General features: G+C 35.8%; 1 protein-coding gene across 1 annotated transcript; it reads left to right on the forward strand.

Annotated features, from left to right (window-relative positions):
- The first annotated feature begins 2,515 nt into the window (after positions 1 to 2,515).
- Positions 2,516 to 6,104, forward strand: LOC133866728 (receptor-like protein kinase 7). The gene is made up of 2 exons (XM_062303349.1): positions 2,516 to 5,275; positions 5,443 to 6,104. Exons 1-2 carry the CDS (start codon positions 2,692 to 2,694, stop codon positions 5,841 to 5,843), a joined length of 2,985 nt encoding a protein of 994 aa, XP_062159333.1. The 5' UTR covers positions 2,516 to 2,691; the 3' UTR covers positions 5,844 to 6,104.
- Positions 6,105 to 21,558: the final 15,454 nt, after the last annotated feature.

Raw genomic sequence — 21,558 nt, forward strand, 5'->3', positions numbered from 1 at the left:
GAGTATGTTCTACGCAATTTAAAACCCATTCTCTGCATACTCATTTAATGTAGTTTAAAATTGGGCTTATTCAGTGTGCATCACACATACCTATACATATTTTCAGACCAAGAAGAGGGAAAAAGAATGACGAACGACCAGTTTTCAAAACTAAAAACTGATGGATGCTGTTTCTTGTTTCAAATGGATGCTGTTTCTTGTTCCGTGGAATGCTGTTTTTTGTTTCAAACTGACGGTTTCTTGGAGTGAAACGACGTTTGTCTGTTTTATTTTTCACTCATGTCGTTAAGTAAGTGAAACGACAGTGTTTAAGTGTCATTAAATCTGGATCATTCATTTTTCTACAGCAGATGTGCTGTAGTTTTAAACTACAGCACTGAAGCCGGATCCGATCAAAACAATTAATAAAAAGAAATGCTACAAGTACCAATGAATAAACTCCACATCATTTGGCACCCATCTTTTGGTAAAAGAATTTGGTACCCCTATCATTTCTCAAAAAATTATAGGAGAAAATATGGTAAATATTCTGGAAGAAAGGTAATTCATAATTTGTAAATTTTTGCAAAATTACGGTGGCCCACGTGTGGGTGGCCGGGCTTCAGAGTCGTGGAAATTGAAGATGTTTCACACGGTGGGTCTTGGGATTAGAGACTTCAAATGATTAGAGGAGTTGTTCTTCTACTGCCTGATCACGCGCGTGTGACTTAATCAATCCTTCCAGAAGGTTTTTTTTTTTTTTTGACGGAGATAATTATGTTTATGTCATGATATTAATTTATTGAGTTAAATATATTTTAGCCCCTCAAACTACAACATTTTTTTCGGATGGTCCCCTAAACTACCAATGCTTAGATTCTGGCCCTCCAAACTACCACTTTCTGATTTTTTGGTCCCATCCGTCTATTGATGCCGTCAATTCCAACAGAAATTTGCCAAAAACTCGAAAATACCACTCCCTTAACCGTAAGAATTTCAAAGTGTAGGAGGGGTATTTTCGGATTTCTGTTTAGAATTGACGGCATAAATGGACGGATGTGGCTAAAAAATCAGAAAGTGGTAGTTTGGAGGGCCAGAATTTAAGCATTAGTAGTTTGGGGGGCCATCCGAAAAAAAGGTGGTAATTTGAGGGGTTAAAATATATTTATCCCTGATTTATTATACAACCAACCCACCAATTAGATGTGATATTGTCCTAGTGCGGGGGATAAGCCTCAAACTGAAATTGGCCACCAACTAGGGGGACCTTTGCAAAATATTTAATATATCAAATCTTTTTCCGTCCACGGGGGGATGTATCAAGTAGTTAATTCTTTGTACTTTTTGTCATTTTAAATTTAAGATCTTAATTTTTAATTTGATAAAATAACATGTTATTCTAAATTAAAACAACAATGTCACTAATACAAGGAGGAGAATCTCTTTCATCCATATATCAATATCTTATACATAACATGTTTAACGACTTTTCTGACTAAGCCACGTGTCACCGAATTAACTTCTCTATTTATATATCTAATTTACCATATCCGTATCGAAGCTAACGCTTTGCGTATGTTTGTTATTAATGGTTTAAATCGACTCCAATTTCGTCATGCCGACCTTACATCATTCACTATTTGAAGTGCATCCCCTTCCATGACAATATGTAGAAGTCCCATATCCCTACTTAATTCAGCTGCATGAAAAGCTGAATTTAATCATTTAATATGTGAAGCTTAACATGTGAAAAATTTAATTGAAATGTGAGGTAAATAACAGAGTCAAAATTTGAACTTAAAATTTTTAACTTTTATACTATGTTAAATCACAGCTTCTCCTAAAAACTTAAATGGATAGAAAAAGATAAATTGGGTGGGATCGTAAAGGCACCTTGTGCTTATTAGAGAGGCATAAAAATATTTTACACATATTTCTATTACTTACTTTATGAAAATAGATATAAAATCAAGTTTTTAAATCTATTAAATTGAAAATAAGTTTCTTAAAGTTAAAAAGACAAAAAGGAATAAAAGAAGACATTTTTTTTTTTTTTCTAACGTTTTTTTTCAAGTTTTAATTTTTTGTGAAGGAGAGAATTCTATACACACGACTTTAGTAATTAGAGATAATTCTAAGGTACCAAACAAGCCTCATACACGAGGTCCAACTTCACTTGCAAATGATTCAATGTATCAAATCTTTTTTGGGCACGCGCTTCAGTGGTGCGTCTACTCTAGGTTCTCTGCACGGGTTCATATATCTTACGCTCCTCACTATCCACGTGGTTTCTCGGCTCTTTGAGATATATCAAGTCAACTTCGGCGGCTTGACGCTTCCGTGCTTAACCGACCGACTCTCCACCACACGACATTTTGTACAAAAGAAACTTTTAATGGGCCTCCACGTAAATTAATGATTATCTCCATTGATTTTATTATAATATTTTTGTGTTGTTGTCACTGAAAAAGCACGATTGTAATGGCAGAGTCAATGGCCTGCTTTTGGTTGCCGCTATATTTACTTTACCTATGGCTACTCATTGTCAGTGCCCACTTGTTCAATCTAGTCCCTATCCCTATTCCCGCCCGCCTCTGACTCTCATGAAATTGGGCTGAAATCTATCAAAGCTCAGAGCGAGCCAACCCCAAGCCTAAAGGCTCTCATGAAGTAATCCTTCGGTCCTCCGGACCTCGCTCTTCATAGCTCCAGATGGAAATATTGGTGCAAAGCAGTCCTACAAAATCAAGGCGCTTCCATGTCGCCGGTCATTGTTTCTATCTCCTCTGCTTCCTCTCTCTTCTCTCCGGTGTCAAATCCGACGAGCTTCAAATTCTCATGAAAATCAAATCCGCACTTCAGAGCTCAACCACCAACGTTTTCAGTTCATGGGAATCCTCCAATCCCACGTGCCGTTTCGCCGGAATCACCTGCAACTCGGACGGTTCGGTCGCAGAAATTGACCTCTCACTCAAAAATCTAACGGGGACTGTTCCTCTGGACTCCATATGCCAGCTCCAATCGCTGGAAAAGCTCTCCTTGGGGTTCAACCTCTTGCACGGTCCAATCATGGAGGACTTGAAAAACTGCGTGAAATTGCAATATTTGGACTTGGGAAACAATTTCTTCACTGGCTCTGTTCCAGACATATCTCCTCTCAGCGGATTACAGTATCTGTACCTGAACAACAGTGGATTCTCCGGAAATTTCCCGTGGGATTCACTCCGGAACATGACGGGTCTTATTAGGCTAAGCCTCGGAGACAACCCTTTCAATCCCAGTCCAATTCCAAGCGTCGTCGCTCAGCTCACCAAGCTGGATTGGCTTTACCTCTCGAATTGCAACATCCAAGGATCAATCCCAGCTGGAATTGGAACTCTCACAGCGCTAACCAACTTGGAACTGTCCGACAATAACATGACCGGTGAGATTCCCGTAGAGATTGGGAACCTCGTGAACCTGTGGCAGCTCGAGCTCTACAACAATTCATTCACAGGAAAACTTCCTGCGACTTTAAGAAACCTCACGAAGCTCAAGATGTTTGATGCTTCTACGAACCATCTCGAAGGCGATCTGTCCGAGCTGAGGTTCTTGACCAACCTGGTGAGTCTGCAACTGTATGCCAACAATCTTTCTGGGCAGGTACCGACCGAGTTGGGTGAGTTCAAGAAGCTGGTGAACCTCTCTCTGTACTCGAACAGGTTGACGGGTCCTCTGCCTCCGAAGCTTGGGTCTTGGGCCGAATTCAATTTCATCGACGTGTCTGATAACTTCTTGACCGGTCCAATCCCGCCAGATATGTGCAAGCAGGGTACTATGAAGAAGCTTTTGCTGCTCAACAACAGATTCACCGGCGAAATTCCGGCCAACTACGCCAACTGTTCAACTCTGCTTCGTTTCAGAGTCCCCAATAACTTGCTCTCTGGTACCGTTCCCGCTGGAATTTGGGGATTACCCAACGTGCACGCATTCGATATCTCGTCGAATAATATCGAAGGTCCGATTACCTCTGATATCAAGAATGCTAAATCTCTCGGGCAGATTTTTGTCGGAAACAATCGCTTATCGGGTGAATTACCGGCCGAGATCTCTCTCGCTACCTCGCTGGTATCGATTCAACTGAACGACAATCAATTCTCGGGAAATATCCCTTCCCGTATTGGTGACCTGAAGCAACTCAACGTTCTTCATCTACAGAACAACAAGTTCTCTGGTTCGATACCAGATACGTTAGGCACTGGTGTTTCTCTCACTGACATAAACATGGCTAACAATTCGCTTTCGGGTCAAATCCCATCTTCTTTCGGATCTCTACCGACTCTTAATGCTCTCAATCTCTCCAACAACCAACTTTCCGGTGAAATTCCAGGGACTTTTTCAGCTCTTCGACTAAGCCTTCTCGACCTGTCTCACAACAGGTTGACCGGTCCCGTGCCGCAATCTCTGTCACTCGCAGCGTATAACGGTAGCTTCGCAGCAAACCCAGGCTTATGCAGCTCTACGATCAGCTCTGTATTCCCTCGCTGTCCGTCAGGTTCAGGCATGTCCAGATCAATCCGTACACTCATCATTTGCTTTGCAGTGGGTTCGGCTTTATTGCTTGTGTCTTTGGTGTACTCATTCTACTTGAAGAAGAGGGAAAAGGATCATCGAAGCCGTTCGTTAAAGGACGAATCGTGGGACGTGAAGTCCTACCACGTGTTGAGCTTCACAGAGGATGAGATTCTTGATGCTGTCAAGCAAGAGAATGTGATTGGGAAAGGTGGTTCTGGAAACGTGTACAAGGTGGTGCTTGCTAATGGTATAGAACTTGCGGTGAAGCACATATGGAACGCGGATTCGAGAGGTAATGGCCTCAGCGGCACCATGCCGATGCTCGGAAAGCGTGGGGGGAAGTCGAAGGAATTCGATTCCGAGGTGCAGACTTTGAGCTCGATAAGGCATGTGAATGTGGTGAAACTATATTGCAGCATCACCAGCGACGACTCGAGCTTGTTGGTGTATGAGTATTTACCGAACGGGAGCTTGTGGGATCGGCTCCACACTTGCCGGAAGATGGAGCTCGATTGGGAGACGAGGCATGAGATTGCCATTGGAGCAGGCAAAGGGTTGGAGTATCTTCATCATGGGTGTGAGCGGCTGGTCATTCATAGAGATGTGAAGTCGAGTAATATTTTGTTGGATGAATTTTTGAAGCCAAAAATTGCAGATTTTGGACTTGCGAAGATTGTTCAGGCCAATGGTGGCAGAGATTCCACCCATGTCATTGCTGGAACACACGGCTACATCGCTCCCGGTTAGTGAATATCAGATTCCTTACTTTTCTTTCTTTGTTCCTTTGACTGAATAATATGCTACGTAGAATTAAGTTAACAAAAAGTGGTCATTTTCTTAAGCAAGACAAGAAATTTGATGATTTTTTTTTTCTTTTAATTTGATCATTGACTCTTGTTGATTATGCAGAATATGGGTATACATACAAAGTAAACGAGAAGAGTGACGTGTATAGTTTTGGAGTGGTACTGATGGAGTTGGTGTCCGGAAAAAGACCGATAGAGCCAGAGTACGGGGAGAACAAGGACATAGTGAAATGGGTTTGCAGCAAGTTGAAGGACAGAGAGAGTATATTGAGTGTGGTGGACTCCAGAATTCCAGAATCTTTCAAGGAAGATGCTATCAAGGTACTGAAAATTGCAATTCTTTGCACTGCTGCGCTTCCGGCACTTAGGCCAACGATGAGAACTGTCGTCCAAATGCTAGAGGAAGCGGCGCCTTATAAATTGGTCGGAATTGTCATTGCCAAAGATGGTACTACTAAGAAAAATGAAGTAAAGGGTACAGAGAAACTGAGTCCAGAGCTTTAAGCTTTCAAATTTGGCAATTGGGGTTGAAGCTTTAAGCTTTCAAATTTGGCAATTGGGGTTGAAGATTTTTGGTCACGATCTCCATTCTCCTGCTAGCTGTAACATAGCATTATTGTGTAATAGATGAAACCTGAGGTTATTTGTAGATATAAGGCATAAAGCCTCTAGCTTTTTATGTTCTGTAATTTATGAATGTAAGGTAGAGGTATGAAAAATTAGAGTGATGGTAATTGAGTCCCCATGGTTACCATTTGTTCACAATCGCAGCTTCCCAAATGATGTATGGAGCAGAATTCTGAGTCATAGAAAACCGTAGTGCGACTCCAAAACTAACAAAATGAAGCGGAACAGAATTAAGATTGTTCTGATAGCGTACGATAGTAGCAGAAACTATGAATTGAAGATAGAAAATGAAATTCAGGAAAAGAGAAAATAACAAATAGAGAAAAGAAAATTCATAATTGTTCCAAATAAGCAAACAGATAAATAACTCTGAAAGACTTAAAATTTAATTGATATTTCTAAACTTGCTTCCAAAATAATATAGATTTCTAAATCTTATGCCTGATTTTCTCCTGCATCAATCTCACTAGGTTGGAAAGAATTTGTCCTCGAATTCGAATCATCTTTTCCTCGATCTTTGGATGTCCAAACAATTCATTCCATTCTATACTACTCAACACCAAAGCAATTTGATGCAAGAAGAAATACAACTTGCAACCCATCACAACATGACTCTGAATATTAGATCTAAAGTTACTCACACCAACTTTAGATAAAATAATCTTCACAAGCTTTTAATGGATTGTCATAAATTCACTATCCGTAATTTTTTTTCAAAAATTTTCAATTTTTTCTTGATAACAAAAAATCAAAATTTCTTCCAACATGATAAAACAAATATCAAGATTTTCTTTGGGAAAATTTGACAGAAAATTTTCAATCCCAAGAAAATCAACATAATTAATTTTCTGAAGACCCCATTGGGATATTTCACTCTTTGGACTTTCATGAAATACATGATTATCCACTTTTTGTTCAAACTCTTGACCATATGACAAAAAACTTACATCTATAAAATCTTCATCATTGATATATGTATCATAAGTTGGTGGAGAATTTCAATCTACAAAATATTGAGAAGGATCTTTAACGTCTTCTTCATGTTAAAAATCTTCATAAAAAAAAAACTCTTTATCTCGACCACGATGTTCCTGGACCAGAACAAGATTGTGATATAGGTTCTTGAAACTGGATTTTGAATCGCGATCATCAATATCGCGATACATCTCTATGTTTTGCATCACTAGGCGTTGAGTTAATTCCACAACCTGCCTCTGCAAGTCTTCAATCATCACATCTTGTAAATTACATTCATGGTAGGAGACTTCCTCATTCGAAACCTGTCCACGCCAACCACGACTGCTAGTCATTAAAACTGATGAAAATTCACCGCAAGAAGACGCTTAAGCTCTGATACCAACTGACGCAGAACAGAACTAAGATTGTTCTAACAGCATATGATAGCAGCAGAAACTATGAATTGAAGATAAAAAATGAAATTCAGTAAGAGAGAAAATAACAAATATGGAAAGAAAACCCCTGATTGTCCCAAATAAGCAACATATAAATAATTCTGAAAGATTTAAAAATTTAATTGATATTTCAAAACTTGATTCCAAAATAATAGAGACATGCATTTATATTGGCAAAGTTGAGGATTTTCCAAGCATGATACTTGGAGAAAAAGATTAATATAAACACAAAACATAACTGTAAACTTGAAGACAAAGTAAAATTTTTGTACTTAAAGTTAAATATATTATTATAAAAATAATCTTCAAATATATTGTATAATTCTTTCCATTCTTAGACTGATATTATTCAAGAAATAATCAACAAATCTTATGTTGGATTTTCTAATGCATCACAAAGAGAAATTAATTCAACACAAAATGTACCAGATTTTGCCATCTAATTGGTTTCAACTTTCAATCATGTAACTAGACAATTATGGCCCATCAAAAGTTTAATTTCAAAATTGTATAGTTAGTAGATCATGCTCATGATTAAAGGTTTGACTCGGCCCTGAACCATTAAAAAAAACACGCGTTTTAATCTAACGACTCTAGTTTCATCTGGAACTATACCCTAACCAAATCCCATTTATTTGATATTCAAATGGATATATTGGGTTCAGATCGAAGTCCTTTCTTCCTTGAGCTCAGAGCAGTTTTCTTTCTGGACATTGGTGTGTATGCAATTGCATATATAGCTGCATCTACCGTCCATGCCCCTGTTGGCATTTTGTCTAGCAGCAATGTACGGTAGATGGTCAATTCTCTTTCCCTAATTTTGTCTCGTTTTTGGTTAAAATATATTTTTAAAAGAATACTTTCTATATATAAGGATGGGCCGTAAATCTTTTATTTTATATATACCAACTAATTATAAGGGGACAAGTGATTAAAACCAACAAAATACAATGGTCATGAAAACACTCGATCCTTTGAAACAAATAAACTCACCTGGTTTAAGCGTTGCCCCGCCAGCCATTGAAACAAGCCATCTACAGCTGCCTTCTCCTCCGCCGAATGTCGCCACCAAAATCAGCCAAAGGCGCAGAGACAGAGACATAAGATCTAGTGGGGTCTTCGTAAAGAATAAAACTCAAAGTTTAGCTGATGTGTCAATACCTTATTGGAAGCTACAAAAGTTAAGTTTTACAGCTATTCTTATTACAGGGACTCTATTTTTTAAAAATATTTTGAGAAAAAAGTCCTTATAGTGCCATAGATTATCTAGATAATTCTACAAAGAAGTTTCTAAAATCTTGATCACATTTTTTAGCTGAATAGTTTAAATTTTAACAAGATCTTTATAATATTTTCAATCTATTGCATCTCAACAAATTTGTTTACTTTTTAGACTATAAATTAAATAATTAAATTTATTATTTTTATCAACTTAAACTATTAAGATAAATTGCGAATTAACATATTAAAGAAAGATATTAGAGTTCGAACTATGATTCCATAATCTGCTTTTTGTTTTCTGTTAAATATTTTACATGTTCAATCTCACTTATTAAAAAATAATTTGAACCCATGTATGAGAGTATTTTACACCCAAGATCCTAGCTCAATATAGCTGTGCTTTTATTTTTATTTTATTTTTCTTCAATATAACTGTGCTTTTAACGTTTGTATCCGACACCATTACAATAGGGAAGTTAGGTTTCCCTGGCTATCAACAAGGTATGCCATGCAAAACAAATGTTGCAAGTATGATGAGAAATCTTAAATATATTAATATTAGGGAAAGTTATATTTAACCCCTTCAAACTACCGGCTGTTTTGAAAGTAGCCTCCCAAATTACCAACCCTTAGATTCTGGCCTCCCAAACTACTAAAAAATGCTAAAAAAAACATTCATGTGTCGAAATATTTCCATAATACCCTTGCCACGTGTCATTTTTTTTTTATTAAAAATTAAATTTTATAAACAGAGAAAAATTTAAAATATGAAAAAAAAAAAAAAAAAAAAAATTTCTTTGTTTTTTAAATTTAATTTTTAAAAAGTAATAATTTTTAAATTGTTTTAAATTGTAAAACAATTTAAAAAACAAAGAAAAAAATTAAAAATATATACATACACACACATATATATAAAATAAAGGGGGTGGCCGGCCACCCCCTTTATTTTTTATTTTTCTTTATTTTAAATTTTACTTTGTTTTTTAAATTGTTATTATTTTTTAATTGAAAAAATAATAACAATTTAATTTTTAAACTGTTGTGTGTCAAAATATTTCCATTATACCCTTGTCATGTGTCACTTTTTTAATAAAAAATTAAATTTTATAAACAGAGAAAAATTTAAAATATGAATTCTTTGTTTTTTAAATTTAAAAAGTAACAATTTTTAAATTGTTTTAAATTGTAAAACAATTTAAAAAACAAAGAAAAAAAATTAATATATATATATATATATATATATATATATATATATATATATATGGGGGTGGCCGGCCACCCCCTTTATTTATTTTATTTTATTTTTCTTTGTTTTTTAAATTGTTTTAAATTTTTATTATTTTTTAATTAAAAAACAACACGTGACAAGGGTATTAAGGGAATATTTCGACAAATGAAGTCTTTTTGGCATTTTTTGGTAGTTTGGAAGGCCAGAGTCTAAGGGTTGATAGTTTGGGAGACTACTTCTAAAACGGCAGGTAACTTGAGGACTTAAATGTAATTTTTCCTTAATATTATAATCCTTGCAAATATAGAATAAATTAGGGAAAAGTATATCCTTCAAACTACCAGTAAATTATAAATGTTCCCCCAAATTATTGATTGCATCAATATTCCTTACAACTACTAAAAATTGTCAATATCTTCTCAAGACTAACAAAAAGACAAAAATGACTCTAATTTTTTATTTTATTTTATATATTATAAGTCATATGGAGTTTTGATAATTGAAGCTCAAGTGAATTTTGTGACAAATATGATTTAAATGGAAATGTAATAATGCTAAAAAGACCTTTTTGTTTTTAATGAATAAGTGAACTTTTACTAACCAAACATCAAATTACAAACAAAAGGTCTAAATGACCAAACAAAACAACAAACGGATCGAGAACAAATACTCTGTTAACAGCTAGCTAGTCACAAAAGAAAAAACAGATGTCAAACCAGAATGTTCCCATCTAAGTTTCACATATGACAGATCGCCACATATTTCGAACCTCCTTTTCCTGATATCCTATTCTGAACCTCCTAGAATATCAATCTTAACAACTATTCTTCCGTTTTGAGGTGGCCTTTAGCTTTTATCTCATTCCTTGTGTGCCATATATGATACACAGTAGAACTCAAAATCAATTTACATTGCACACCCGACAACTTCTTTGTTCTCCATTTTTGACAAGCTTCATCAAGCACACTCTGCCAGTCTAAAGGAGGATGTTGATAAAAGCATCGGTTCAGGAAAATTTTCCAGATTCGAGAGCTAAAGCTGCAGGCGAAGAAAAGATGTTCACGACTTTCCACTCCATTTCTGTTTTCAACATATTTTATGTATTCAACATATTTCTCTTGTCATTTTCATTTGCATTTGCTCATTTTATCTTCATTTCATCAACTTGGTTTCACTCTACCCACACCTATGATTCACATTCAATTTATGTCAAACTAGACACTTCTAATTTTTTTCTCTCTCCAAAATATCTTTAAAGTTATTAAAATTATTATTATTTTTTTTAAAAAAAAAAGTTTACAAATACCAAAAAAGGGTAGTCCTTTTCATATTAGCCCCCTTAATTATCTGCCCTCAATTATTGGCAAAAGAAATTAAAGAAGTTGCTTTAGCTTTATCCCTATCAGAAGATCAAATCCCGTGGACTCTTAGCAGTAGAGACAGTACGTAGTGGAGATATTTCTCACTATATTTGTTTATGAGTGGCTCTTTTCATGGGACGTACCCTACAACATTGCCATCTCTACTTTGGAACTTTATTTGGAAGTTGCCTAAATTTCCAATTTTCCACGGATCATCAACTACTTTCTGTACCACCTTTCCCATTAATCCATTATCATTTGTGTTAGTGAATTTTTTGGAACGGATGACGTGGAATTCCGGATTGACACAGTGGACCAAAGCTTCCGAGGTCGATGAAGGTCAATTATGGATTCTCCAAAGGTTCTGCAAAACAAAAAGGGTCGTCGGGGTGTCCCGGCAACGCCTCCTCCGACGATCAAGTTAGCACTTGGTGAAGTAGAATGGGGAGAGAAAAAATGCACACACCCTTCAGATGATAATAATAATCATACCTTTCTTTTGATAAAAGAAATACTCTTTTATATGTCTGTCTCTCTTAATTATCTCTCACATCAACATTTATTACCTGAAGATGCCTTTCTTTTCCTTAATTAATTTGAGCCCATGAATCCAGGCGTCTATGGTCGGCTTCCCCCCACTTTTCTGAACGGCGGCGGATGATCATCGACTAATAAGACAAAAATATTAATGGGAAAGAAATCTCCCCCTTCATTCAGCTCACTCTACTCGTAGCCGTTGACCCCAGCTCATTTCCTCATCATTCCCCCTTACCTCGGCGGGAAATTCCTTAACAATTTGCTTTCATGGGCTTTATTCTTCTTTTCTCACAACAAATAATTCCCTTTACACTTGATCATCATATGTGGCAGCAAGAGGAGAAAACAGTACCCAGGAATGGAACTCAGGTTTTTTCATCGGGTTCAAACCATGAATGAAGAGTCAAGTCTAATTTTGATAGAGACAAAGCCTAATCCCCCGACCCCTGATTCCGTCATGACTGTCGGTATCTCGTCTACTATTTTTTTTGTCTTTATTTTCAAACCTTGTGTGACTGCAAATTATAAGTTTGGGACCATAATTCCACAAACGTCAACTTTCAAATTTAGGCTACTGATCATCATCTTTTCCATAATTATTGACTCCACCATTTATCATGTCCAACACCTATCTAGCACTCCAAAATTTTCGTACTCTAATTAAGAGTGCGTTTGATCCCGCTATTTCACCAACCAAACGTACGTGAATGTCCTGCATAATTGTGCATTTGAAAAAAATGAAGGCTTGAAAACATGAAAAATACATGTTTTAGCACAACAGGCAATGGAATGTATTTTTAAAGTGCACGTACAGACTCTAATTAAGAGTGCGTTTGATCCCTCTATTTCACCAACCAAACGCACGTTAATGTATGTCCCGCATAATTGTGCATTTGAAAAAAATGAAGGCTTGAAAACATGAAAAATACATGTTTTAGCACAACAGGCAATGTAATGTATTTTTAAAGTGCACATACGGACTCTAATTAAGAGTGCGTTTGATCCCGCTATTTCACCAACCAAACGCATGTTAATGTCCCGCATAATTGTGCATTTGAAAAAAATGAAGGCTTGAAAACATAAAAAAAAAAATACATGTTTTAGCACAACAAGGGCAATGGAATGTATTTTTTGAAGTGCACGTACAGACTCTAATTAAGAGTGCGTTTGATCCCGCTATTTCACCAACCAAATGCATGTTAATGTCCCGCATAATTGTGCATTTGAAAAAAATGAAGGCTTGAAAACATAAAAAATACATGTTTTAGCACATGCAACAGGGGCAATGGAATGTATTTTTTCAAGTGCATGTACAGACTCTAATTAAGAGTGCGTTTGATCCCGCTATTTCACCAACCAAATGCATTAATGTCCCGCATAATTGTGCATTTGAAAAAAATGAAGGCTTGAAAACATGAAAAGTACATGTTTTAGCACAACAGGCAATGGAATGTATTTTTAAAGTGCACGTACATACTCTAATTAAGAGTGCGTTTGATCCCGCCATTTCACCAACCAAATGCATGTTAATGTCCCGTATAATTGTGCATTTGAAAAATTGAAGGCTTGAAGACATGAAAAATACATGTTTTAGCACGACAGACAATGGAATGTATTTTTAAAGTGCACGTACGGTTTTAAGGCGGAATTTCGATTTTACCAAATACTTGAATTTTTAAAAATTATATTTTCATTTAATTGTGTTTTGAAATCGCTATTTTTTTTCGAACACATTTTGAAAACGCCAAACTAAACGGATACGGGTTTTTTGTTATTTGAAAATCTAAACAGATAGTTAGTGAACAAAATATCTTATTAAACCTTGTTATGAAGTGGTAAAGAGATACAAAAAGAATCATGGTGAATCACAGAACACCTGATCTTAATTTGTCCTTTAATAAATGATGCAGGAGGATCCGAGTCTGATGACGCTGAGTTGTCAGATTGCACAATAATGGCGCTGAAATACCTGGAGCAGGCGGATCAGCGCAAAATTGGCAAGAAATCGTAATTTGGCCTAATTGAGGCAATTTCCGAGTGCGCTGCAGTAATTTGGCCATAACTTTGGCTACGAGTATCCGTTTCGCGCATATGACCCCAATTCAGAAAGCTCTCTTCGGTGCGCCTCGTTTCGAGCCCCAAAATCCGCTGTTTTCCTTGTCAAAACCTTAATTTTAGATATTTTTTTGTCATTTATGGTAACTTTTCGTTTATTGTTTAGGAGGTGATTCTGAGCCCGATTTGGGCTAAATTTTCGACAGAATAATTATTTTATTACGTATTTTATTTTATTAGGGTTTTCGGGATTTTGCTATTTTTGGCAAAAATTCTCCAACACCTAATTTTCAGCTATTTAAGTCCGGCTTGTGGGCGTTTTTCGACAGTTCATTGTTATTGATTAATTATCAGAATTCAGAGTTTTCTCTCTGTTTTGGGGTGATTTTCTTGTTTCTTCCTTGCAAAATACTTATTGATTAGCCTACAGAATAACCGCTATTCTGTTCCGGCATCAATAAAGCACATGCTTTCAACTTTTTTATGAACTTGTCTTCTTCGATTCCTATCATGGACGGCACTTTCGTGAACGACCGTACATGGGTCTTATGCGTATGCTACTGATTTAGTTTACTAATATTTTTAAATTATGTGTGATATGTCATTATTCAATATATGACTTTTTCATGTTGACGACGTACAGGAGAGGATGACGCAGAGTTTAGCCAGTGATCCAGCCGCCACGCAAAGCGTCTCCGCAGACACGGTGCGTTGGGCACCGAACGACGCTTACGAACAGGCGATTGGGAGGCCTGAGTATGCAGGGAGGGTTCGGCAGGTTGGGCCGAACGTCACACCTGTTCGAGGGACATGTTTCTCATATAGGCCTCGGTCACAGGGGGGACCATCTCAGGGGACATCTCGGGATTGGGCCGAACAGTCTCGGAAGATGGAAGAGATGCAAGCGGAGCTACATGCTGAGCGAGCGAGGAATGACCGGTTGGAGCAGCGCGTGCAACAGTTCGACGGCATAGAGCAGCGCTTGCGACAGATGGAGGTCTTCATGTCCTCCATGGGAGTACCAGCACCATGTGTTGGTAATCAGTCTTCTCTTGCACACGTAGGTAGTACGTCGTCCGTTGGTAGTGCATCTGCAGGTATGATTTATATTGTGTATAGGACAAAATTAATTTCAATTTGTTTTCATTACCCCTTTAATTTTGCAAGTAATATTATATACTTTAATTGTCTATATTATTTGCAGGTAATTCGACAACGGTTGGTACGTTGTCGCCTGTTGGACGACAGCTGAGCCAGCACTCCACTGTCGCTACACCTTCGCCCGCTACACCATTCATTGCGCAGCAATCGCCGGTGGGCGAGAACACGCCTGGGACGGTACCTCGTGATTCGTAGAGACGCCCTTCAGATTTGTAGATATTGTGTGTAATTATTTTTTGTTCGTAAATATTTGCTTGTTAACAAATATGTTATTAATTATTTGTTTGTGTAGTATGATTTCGTGTTTGTTTTGGGTAAAATAAATGTTGCGTTATTTGTGGTCGAAAATTACAAAACTTGAAAAATTCAAAAAAAATTTTAATTAACCCAAATAAATTTTAAAAACCAATAAAAAAGTATTTTTTTTAAAAAAAAATCCAAATTCAGTTTTTTATTTAATTAAAATTTTTATTTAATTTTTTAATTGTATTTTTAATTAAATTAAAAATACAATTAAATAATTAAATTTAAATTTGATTTAAATAAAAAACTGAATTTGAATTTTTTTTTTTTATTAAAAAACAGTTTGACACGCGTATTGGAATACATGTGTCAAATTTGACACGTGTATTCCAATACGCGTGTCAAATTGTGTTTGACACGTGTATTGGAATTTGACACGTGTATTCCAATACACGTGTCAAATTGTGCAGTTTGTAACATGCACATTTGACACGCGTAATACGCGTGTCAAACCGCACGTGTCTAAATGTTTGACACGTGTACGACACTGTACACGTGTCAAACTGCACGTGGCTATTTGCTACAATTTTTGTAGTGTGAAGATATATACGTGGATTTGGCCTTTTATTTATTTATTTAGCAACACTTTTGTATCACCTCCCATGCAGCTTCCTTTTTACACCACTTCTTCTTCTTCTTCTTCTTCCTTTCTTCTTAACTTTTTCTTCCGTTTTCGACGTTAGAGACTGGCCATATTCTAGGACGTCTAAGACGCTGCTTCAGAGGCCAAGACCATATATCTACCAATTTATACGTTGAAGTGAAAAATCATAGACATATGACGCCCAAAGATATAACTCTCGATTACTTTATCTATGTGGTAAGATGATCTTCTAACTAGCTTTAAGATTTTCTTTTTCTTTTTCTAAAAGTAAAAATTGCCACGTGAACAAAGATGATTAAGAGTTGTGTCTTGGAGTGCCAATATATCTTATCTCATAATCATAATGCAATGTTTTTTGTAAGAGAAAATATGTTTGCACACAACTTGTGTACAGTACAAGACACAAGGAGGAGACCCATGTGAGTGAGATCATCCATCGGACCACCACATAGGTCTCACCCATGTGTCTCGTGTTGTGCATCAATCACTTCTAGAAGTGAGAACTCCACTAGATTCACACACTTGGCACTTACTCATACTCTTATTATTTTCTTTATCTTTTTCTTTTTCTTTTTCTCTACTTTTTTTTAATGGTTCCGTGTGCAGCTACGACAAGCGTGTCTATTTTTGTCTTTCTTCGCAAATCGCAAGCTTCTCTTTTTTGTAATGCAGCAATGGTTGGCATGATGATCAACCGTACCAGCTGAATGTCAAAGTTCAAGACTAAACCATCTTATTGTCTGATATATTCGCTGTCCATAATATATAATATTATTCTGCCACCGCCATTATCTCTAGCTTGCTTCCATTAGTGTAGAAAATCGAACTCCTCTTTTGTTTGATTCCTAGACTTATTTCTGGAGGGCCATAATTGCACCAGCTAATTTGTTTTGGTGGCCGGCCAACAAAGAGAGAGAGAGAGAGAGAGAGGATCATAGAAAAATAAAAAGGATCGTTGTTTGGTCATGCCACCCTGCAATTTCCTACTTAACTCCTAAGCAGGGCTGGCTAGCTCTCCATTAATTCACAGAGATAGAAGACGAAGTTTCATTTTTCTGTTTTCTTTTTATTGAAATACCTATTTTTGCATATTGTCTTAAAAAAAAAAAAAAAATTATTTATAAAATTTCCCTTCAAATTAAATTGAAATTTTGTTTCCTATCTGACTCTATACAATTGTAATGTATTTTTTAAACATGTAAAAAAAAATACTTGTCTTTTTAATAGCTTACATTAAAAAAAAATTAAATTATTTTCATCTACTAAAAAAAAGTATATATTTTTCATATATAAAATTCTTTCAACCAACCCAAATTTTGAGAAAAACGTTGTCCACAACGGACAATTATCATGTGATACACTTTGCTAGAATCTTTGATAATGATTAATTTGTTATTTATGAGATAAAATATGGTAATCTAAAAAACTATAGGAGAAAATTAACATGGTAAATATTCTAGAAGAAAGGTTATTGTCGGTGGCCCAGGTGTCGGCCTCCGGGCTTCAGAGTCGTCGGTCAGTCTTCTCTGCTGGGTGCCGACAGCCCAATCTTTCCACCATAGAAGACAAAATTCTTCTATCACGAGCGTGATTTGTGAATCCTTCCTATTATTATATATTAAAATTATTATTATATTAATTTTTCAACGGTTTTCTTTTTTTGATGGAGATGAGTTTATCTCATGTTATACAATCAATCTCATCTAACTGAAGTTGGCCACCAACTACAGGGCCCAACTTCACTTTGCAAGAGATTTAATATATCAAATCTTTTTCCGAGCAAGGGGGTGTATCAACTTCCTAATTCTTCGTGCTTTTTGTCATTTTAAATTTAATATTTCAGTTTTTAATTTGATAATTTTTAATTTTAAAAAAAAAAATAATATTTTTTATTTATATTAGTACAGTTTCTGGTATGATGACGTGTCATATTAGAATACACTCTCTTCACCACTTACAAGACAAAAAGATTAAATACAGAACTTGTCGAGTGTGCCAACAGAGTCTCTGTAACGAGACACATCCCCAATGTTACAATATTGTCCGTTTTTGGCTCCCCAAACTAGATTTTTCGAGAGGTTACCTATCCCGATAGTATTCTTGCAAAAGCACGCTTAAGTGCAGATTTCTGATAGATTCATACCAATCACGGCTTTAAAACGTATTATGTCAACAAGGATACGTTTATACATATAAGCACATCCCCATTCCCAGGCGATATGGGACATCACAATCACCCCCTCTTGGGACCCAGCATCTTCGCTGGCGACCCTCATGAGATCACCTCATTCTTGGCGTCTCAGCAAGTGTCCGCTAGTAACTCTCATATGCTTGTGCACGCTCCCCCCATTTCAGGCTGGACAATGGCTCTGATACCATTTATAACGACCCACCCCCAATGATACAATATTGTCCGCTTTTGGCGCATTATGTCAAGAATGGTGCATTTATACATATAAGGACTTCCACATTCTCAGACGATATGGGATGTCACAGTCTCACTCTAATATCTAAGTCAGATTCTTGTAGATAAAATTTGGAGAATATGAGAGTACACGAATATCAGAGGGATCAGATTGTTTCAATACTTGGGGTAGTGGCTTATTTATAGGCATGTAGTTCTGATACATTGGGAATGCTTTGATTATAGTTCAATTAGGATTCTAATCCCATACTGTGTGGAATTAGATCTTATCTCTTGAGGAGTCCTGTTCGGGTAGGACTACCCTTCAATAAAGTTCAAACAGGTATCTTATACCATATCTTGTGGGATAAGTGGTTATCCCGGACAATTCGGGACAGAGACCTTCTACGCCTTTTTAGGAATTATGGATCAAATCTGCCCATAATTCCCTGCGATTATTCCAGGATAAGGCTCTAGCATATTCCATCCATATCATCTTGTGGTAATCTGGAGAAATCCTTTCTCAGGACTATCTGGACATGAGTATTCCATGTGTATTCTTCTCGTATTCTCGAGACATTGAACTTCCGAGACGTATCAACTATTCTATATCCGGTTTCAAAAAATTGGGGCATATTCATAAGATTCTTGGAGTATCCGAAACAGTTATGACCGACTGGATCTTCATAGGCCTTTCTTCGAGTCAGATGGATAGACTGGGCCTACTAGCCTGGTCATAGGCTCGTTTGGGCTCGGAGAATGATAATTTCCCCAACATTTCATAATCTCGAATATAGAACATGTTGTTCTAAAACAACAATGTCACAAGTACAATGAGGAATCTATTATTTTCAGATCTCATCTATGACATGTTTAATAATGGTTTATCTAGCTAAGCCACCATGTGTCGCCGAATAAGCTTCTCTATTAACATGCCCATTTTGTCAGCAGCACATCAAAGCTAACACCCCGCTTACATCTACCAATAGTTATTCAAATCGACTCAAATTTCATCTTGCGGACCTTACGACATTCACTATTTTAAGTGCATCCCCTCCCATGACAATTTGTTGAAGCCCTATATTTCTACTAAATTCAGTTGCATGAAAAGGCTTCTAAAGCCTCTGTTGCCACCGGTGGGCAAATAATTTGATAATTTTAAGACCTGAGTTTAAGTATATTCTAAACTCAAGACCTTTGTTAGGTTTTCCATCAAATAGATAGCAGAAGTACGTGTAAAAATACTCTTATATCTCTCTAATTAATCTTTTAAAAAAAAAAAAATCAACACAAGGTTGGGTTACTTGTGGTCACCCTTTTAAGGTGGTGGTTGTGGCCACCTTCTAATTGAGGTCACCTTAAAATTGGGTGTCGCCATGTGAAGGCACCTTGTGCTTATTTTTCTTTTTCTGCGCAAAAAAAAAAAAAAATGTAAAAATCTTTTACACATATTTCAATTACCTACTTCATGGAAAAACTCACAAATAAAAGGGAAAATATTTTACACATATTTCAATTACCTAGTTCATGGAAAAACTTAAGGAGAAATGATTCTTTTATATTTTTTATACAACTGATCATTCGTAACATCTTTTATTTTTATTTTTTTGGTGGGAAGAATAATAATAATAAAAAAAATAAAAAAAGACACTACATAAGATGAAGTATGGAAGAGATCTATTTTGATAATTATTTCTCGAACCTAAGAGAGGACTTGAAATTAAAATAGATATAAACTCAAATTTTTAAATCTATTAAATTGAAAATCACTTTCTTAAAAAAGTTAAAATGAAAAAAACACTTTTTTTGTTTCAAACGTTTTTTAAAGTTATTATTTTTTGTGAAGGAGAGAATTCTATACACTCGACTTATTAGAGATAATTCGAAGGTATCAAACAAACCTCATACTGTCATACACACATTACACGAGATCCAACTCCACTTGCAAAAGATTCAATGTATCAAATCTTTTTTGGGCACGCGCTTCAGCCGTGCGTCTACTCTAGGATCTCTGCACGGATTCAGATCTTATGCTCCTCACTATCCACGTGGTTTCTTGGCGCGTGAGATACATCATGTCAACTTCGGCGGCTTGCTTAACCGACCGACTCTCCACCATACGACATTTTGTATAAAGAAAATTAATGGGCCTCCAGTCCACGTAATAATCATATCTTTATTGATTTTTTATTATAATATTTTTGTATTATGCTCACTATGAAAAAGCACTATTGTAATGGTAGATATATTTTTTAATATGTCTCATTTGTATTTGATAAACATAAATTTATGAGGACAATTCGTTTTTGCGTACGTGTTAAGGTTTAATCATGTCGAGACATTAGTATCAGATTATATACGTTAATTATAATTCGATATATTTAATTAAATAAGTCAAACGTACCCATTAATTTCAACCCTCTAATTTTATATTAGCTAGGTTCATGTCGTGTTCATCGATTATGTCAAAAATTGTTTGTTATTGTGTCGAGTTCGGATCGTATCGAAGCATGAGTAAAAGACTCTATAGGTTAACTATATCTCAACTCATTTAATTAAACTAGTCAAACTCATCAACTCTAACTCTTTAATCTCGTGTTGGTTCGTATCAAGTTTGCGAATCGTGTCAAAAATTGGTAACGCTATATTTATGTTATTACACTTGCATGGATTTAACGGATCAAAATTTTCTATACAATGAAATATATTATGGACCATAAAATAATTTCTCTAAAAGATCCTATCAGAAAATATTATTGTATCACTATATTAAATCCTAAAATAGGCCAAACTATATCAATTATTCAATTAATATGATTTTTTTTTTTTCGAATATTTGGTTCAAAAAGAGTTATTATTTTATTTTCCCATCAAAAGCAAAAATAAAAATATTGTTTTTTAATGTCTTTTTTTAAATCAATATATGGGTATAGCCCATTGATTGAGGTTGTTGAAGGAATATTTGTGAATCTGAAAATATCTTTACTAAAATTATATGCTCCCATAAATAGTTATATTTTCCTGTTTGAAAGCTCCACAGTTATATATATATATATAAGTAAATAAATAAATACTTGTTTGTTGTTAGTGGGGGGGAAGGCTACTCCATTAATTTGTCCATTTTGTCAGCGACACAAAATCTTTTTGATTTTTTTTTCACAAGTCTTGTTTGGCTTTTGCAAGTCGTTTTCTTGTTACTGTTAGAAGTCAATGGCCTGCCCTTTAGGGCTTGCTAAGAAGCCAGTTATCATTATTATTAGGGAAATGATTGTTCCCAACAGGCTCTTTTTGATAAAATAAAAAAAT

Source organism: Alnus glutinosa, chromosome 4 (genome assembly GCF_958979055.1).
Source record: "Alnus glutinosa chromosome 4, dhAlnGlut1.1, whole genome shotgun sequence".
Classification (NCBI taxonomy): Eukaryota; Viridiplantae; Streptophyta; class Magnoliopsida; order Fagales; family Betulaceae; genus Alnus; species Alnus glutinosa.

Excerpts from the sequence above, each read along its gene's own strand:
- LOC133866728 (XM_062303349.1), top strand. The coding sequence starts at position 2,692 with ATGGAAATATTGGTGCAAAGCAGTCCTACAAAATCAAGGCGCTTCCAT. Across the intron at positions 5,276-5,442 it reads ACACGGCTACATCGCTCCCG|AATATGGGTATACATACAAA; the intron begins GTTAGTGAATAT and ends TTGATTATGCAG.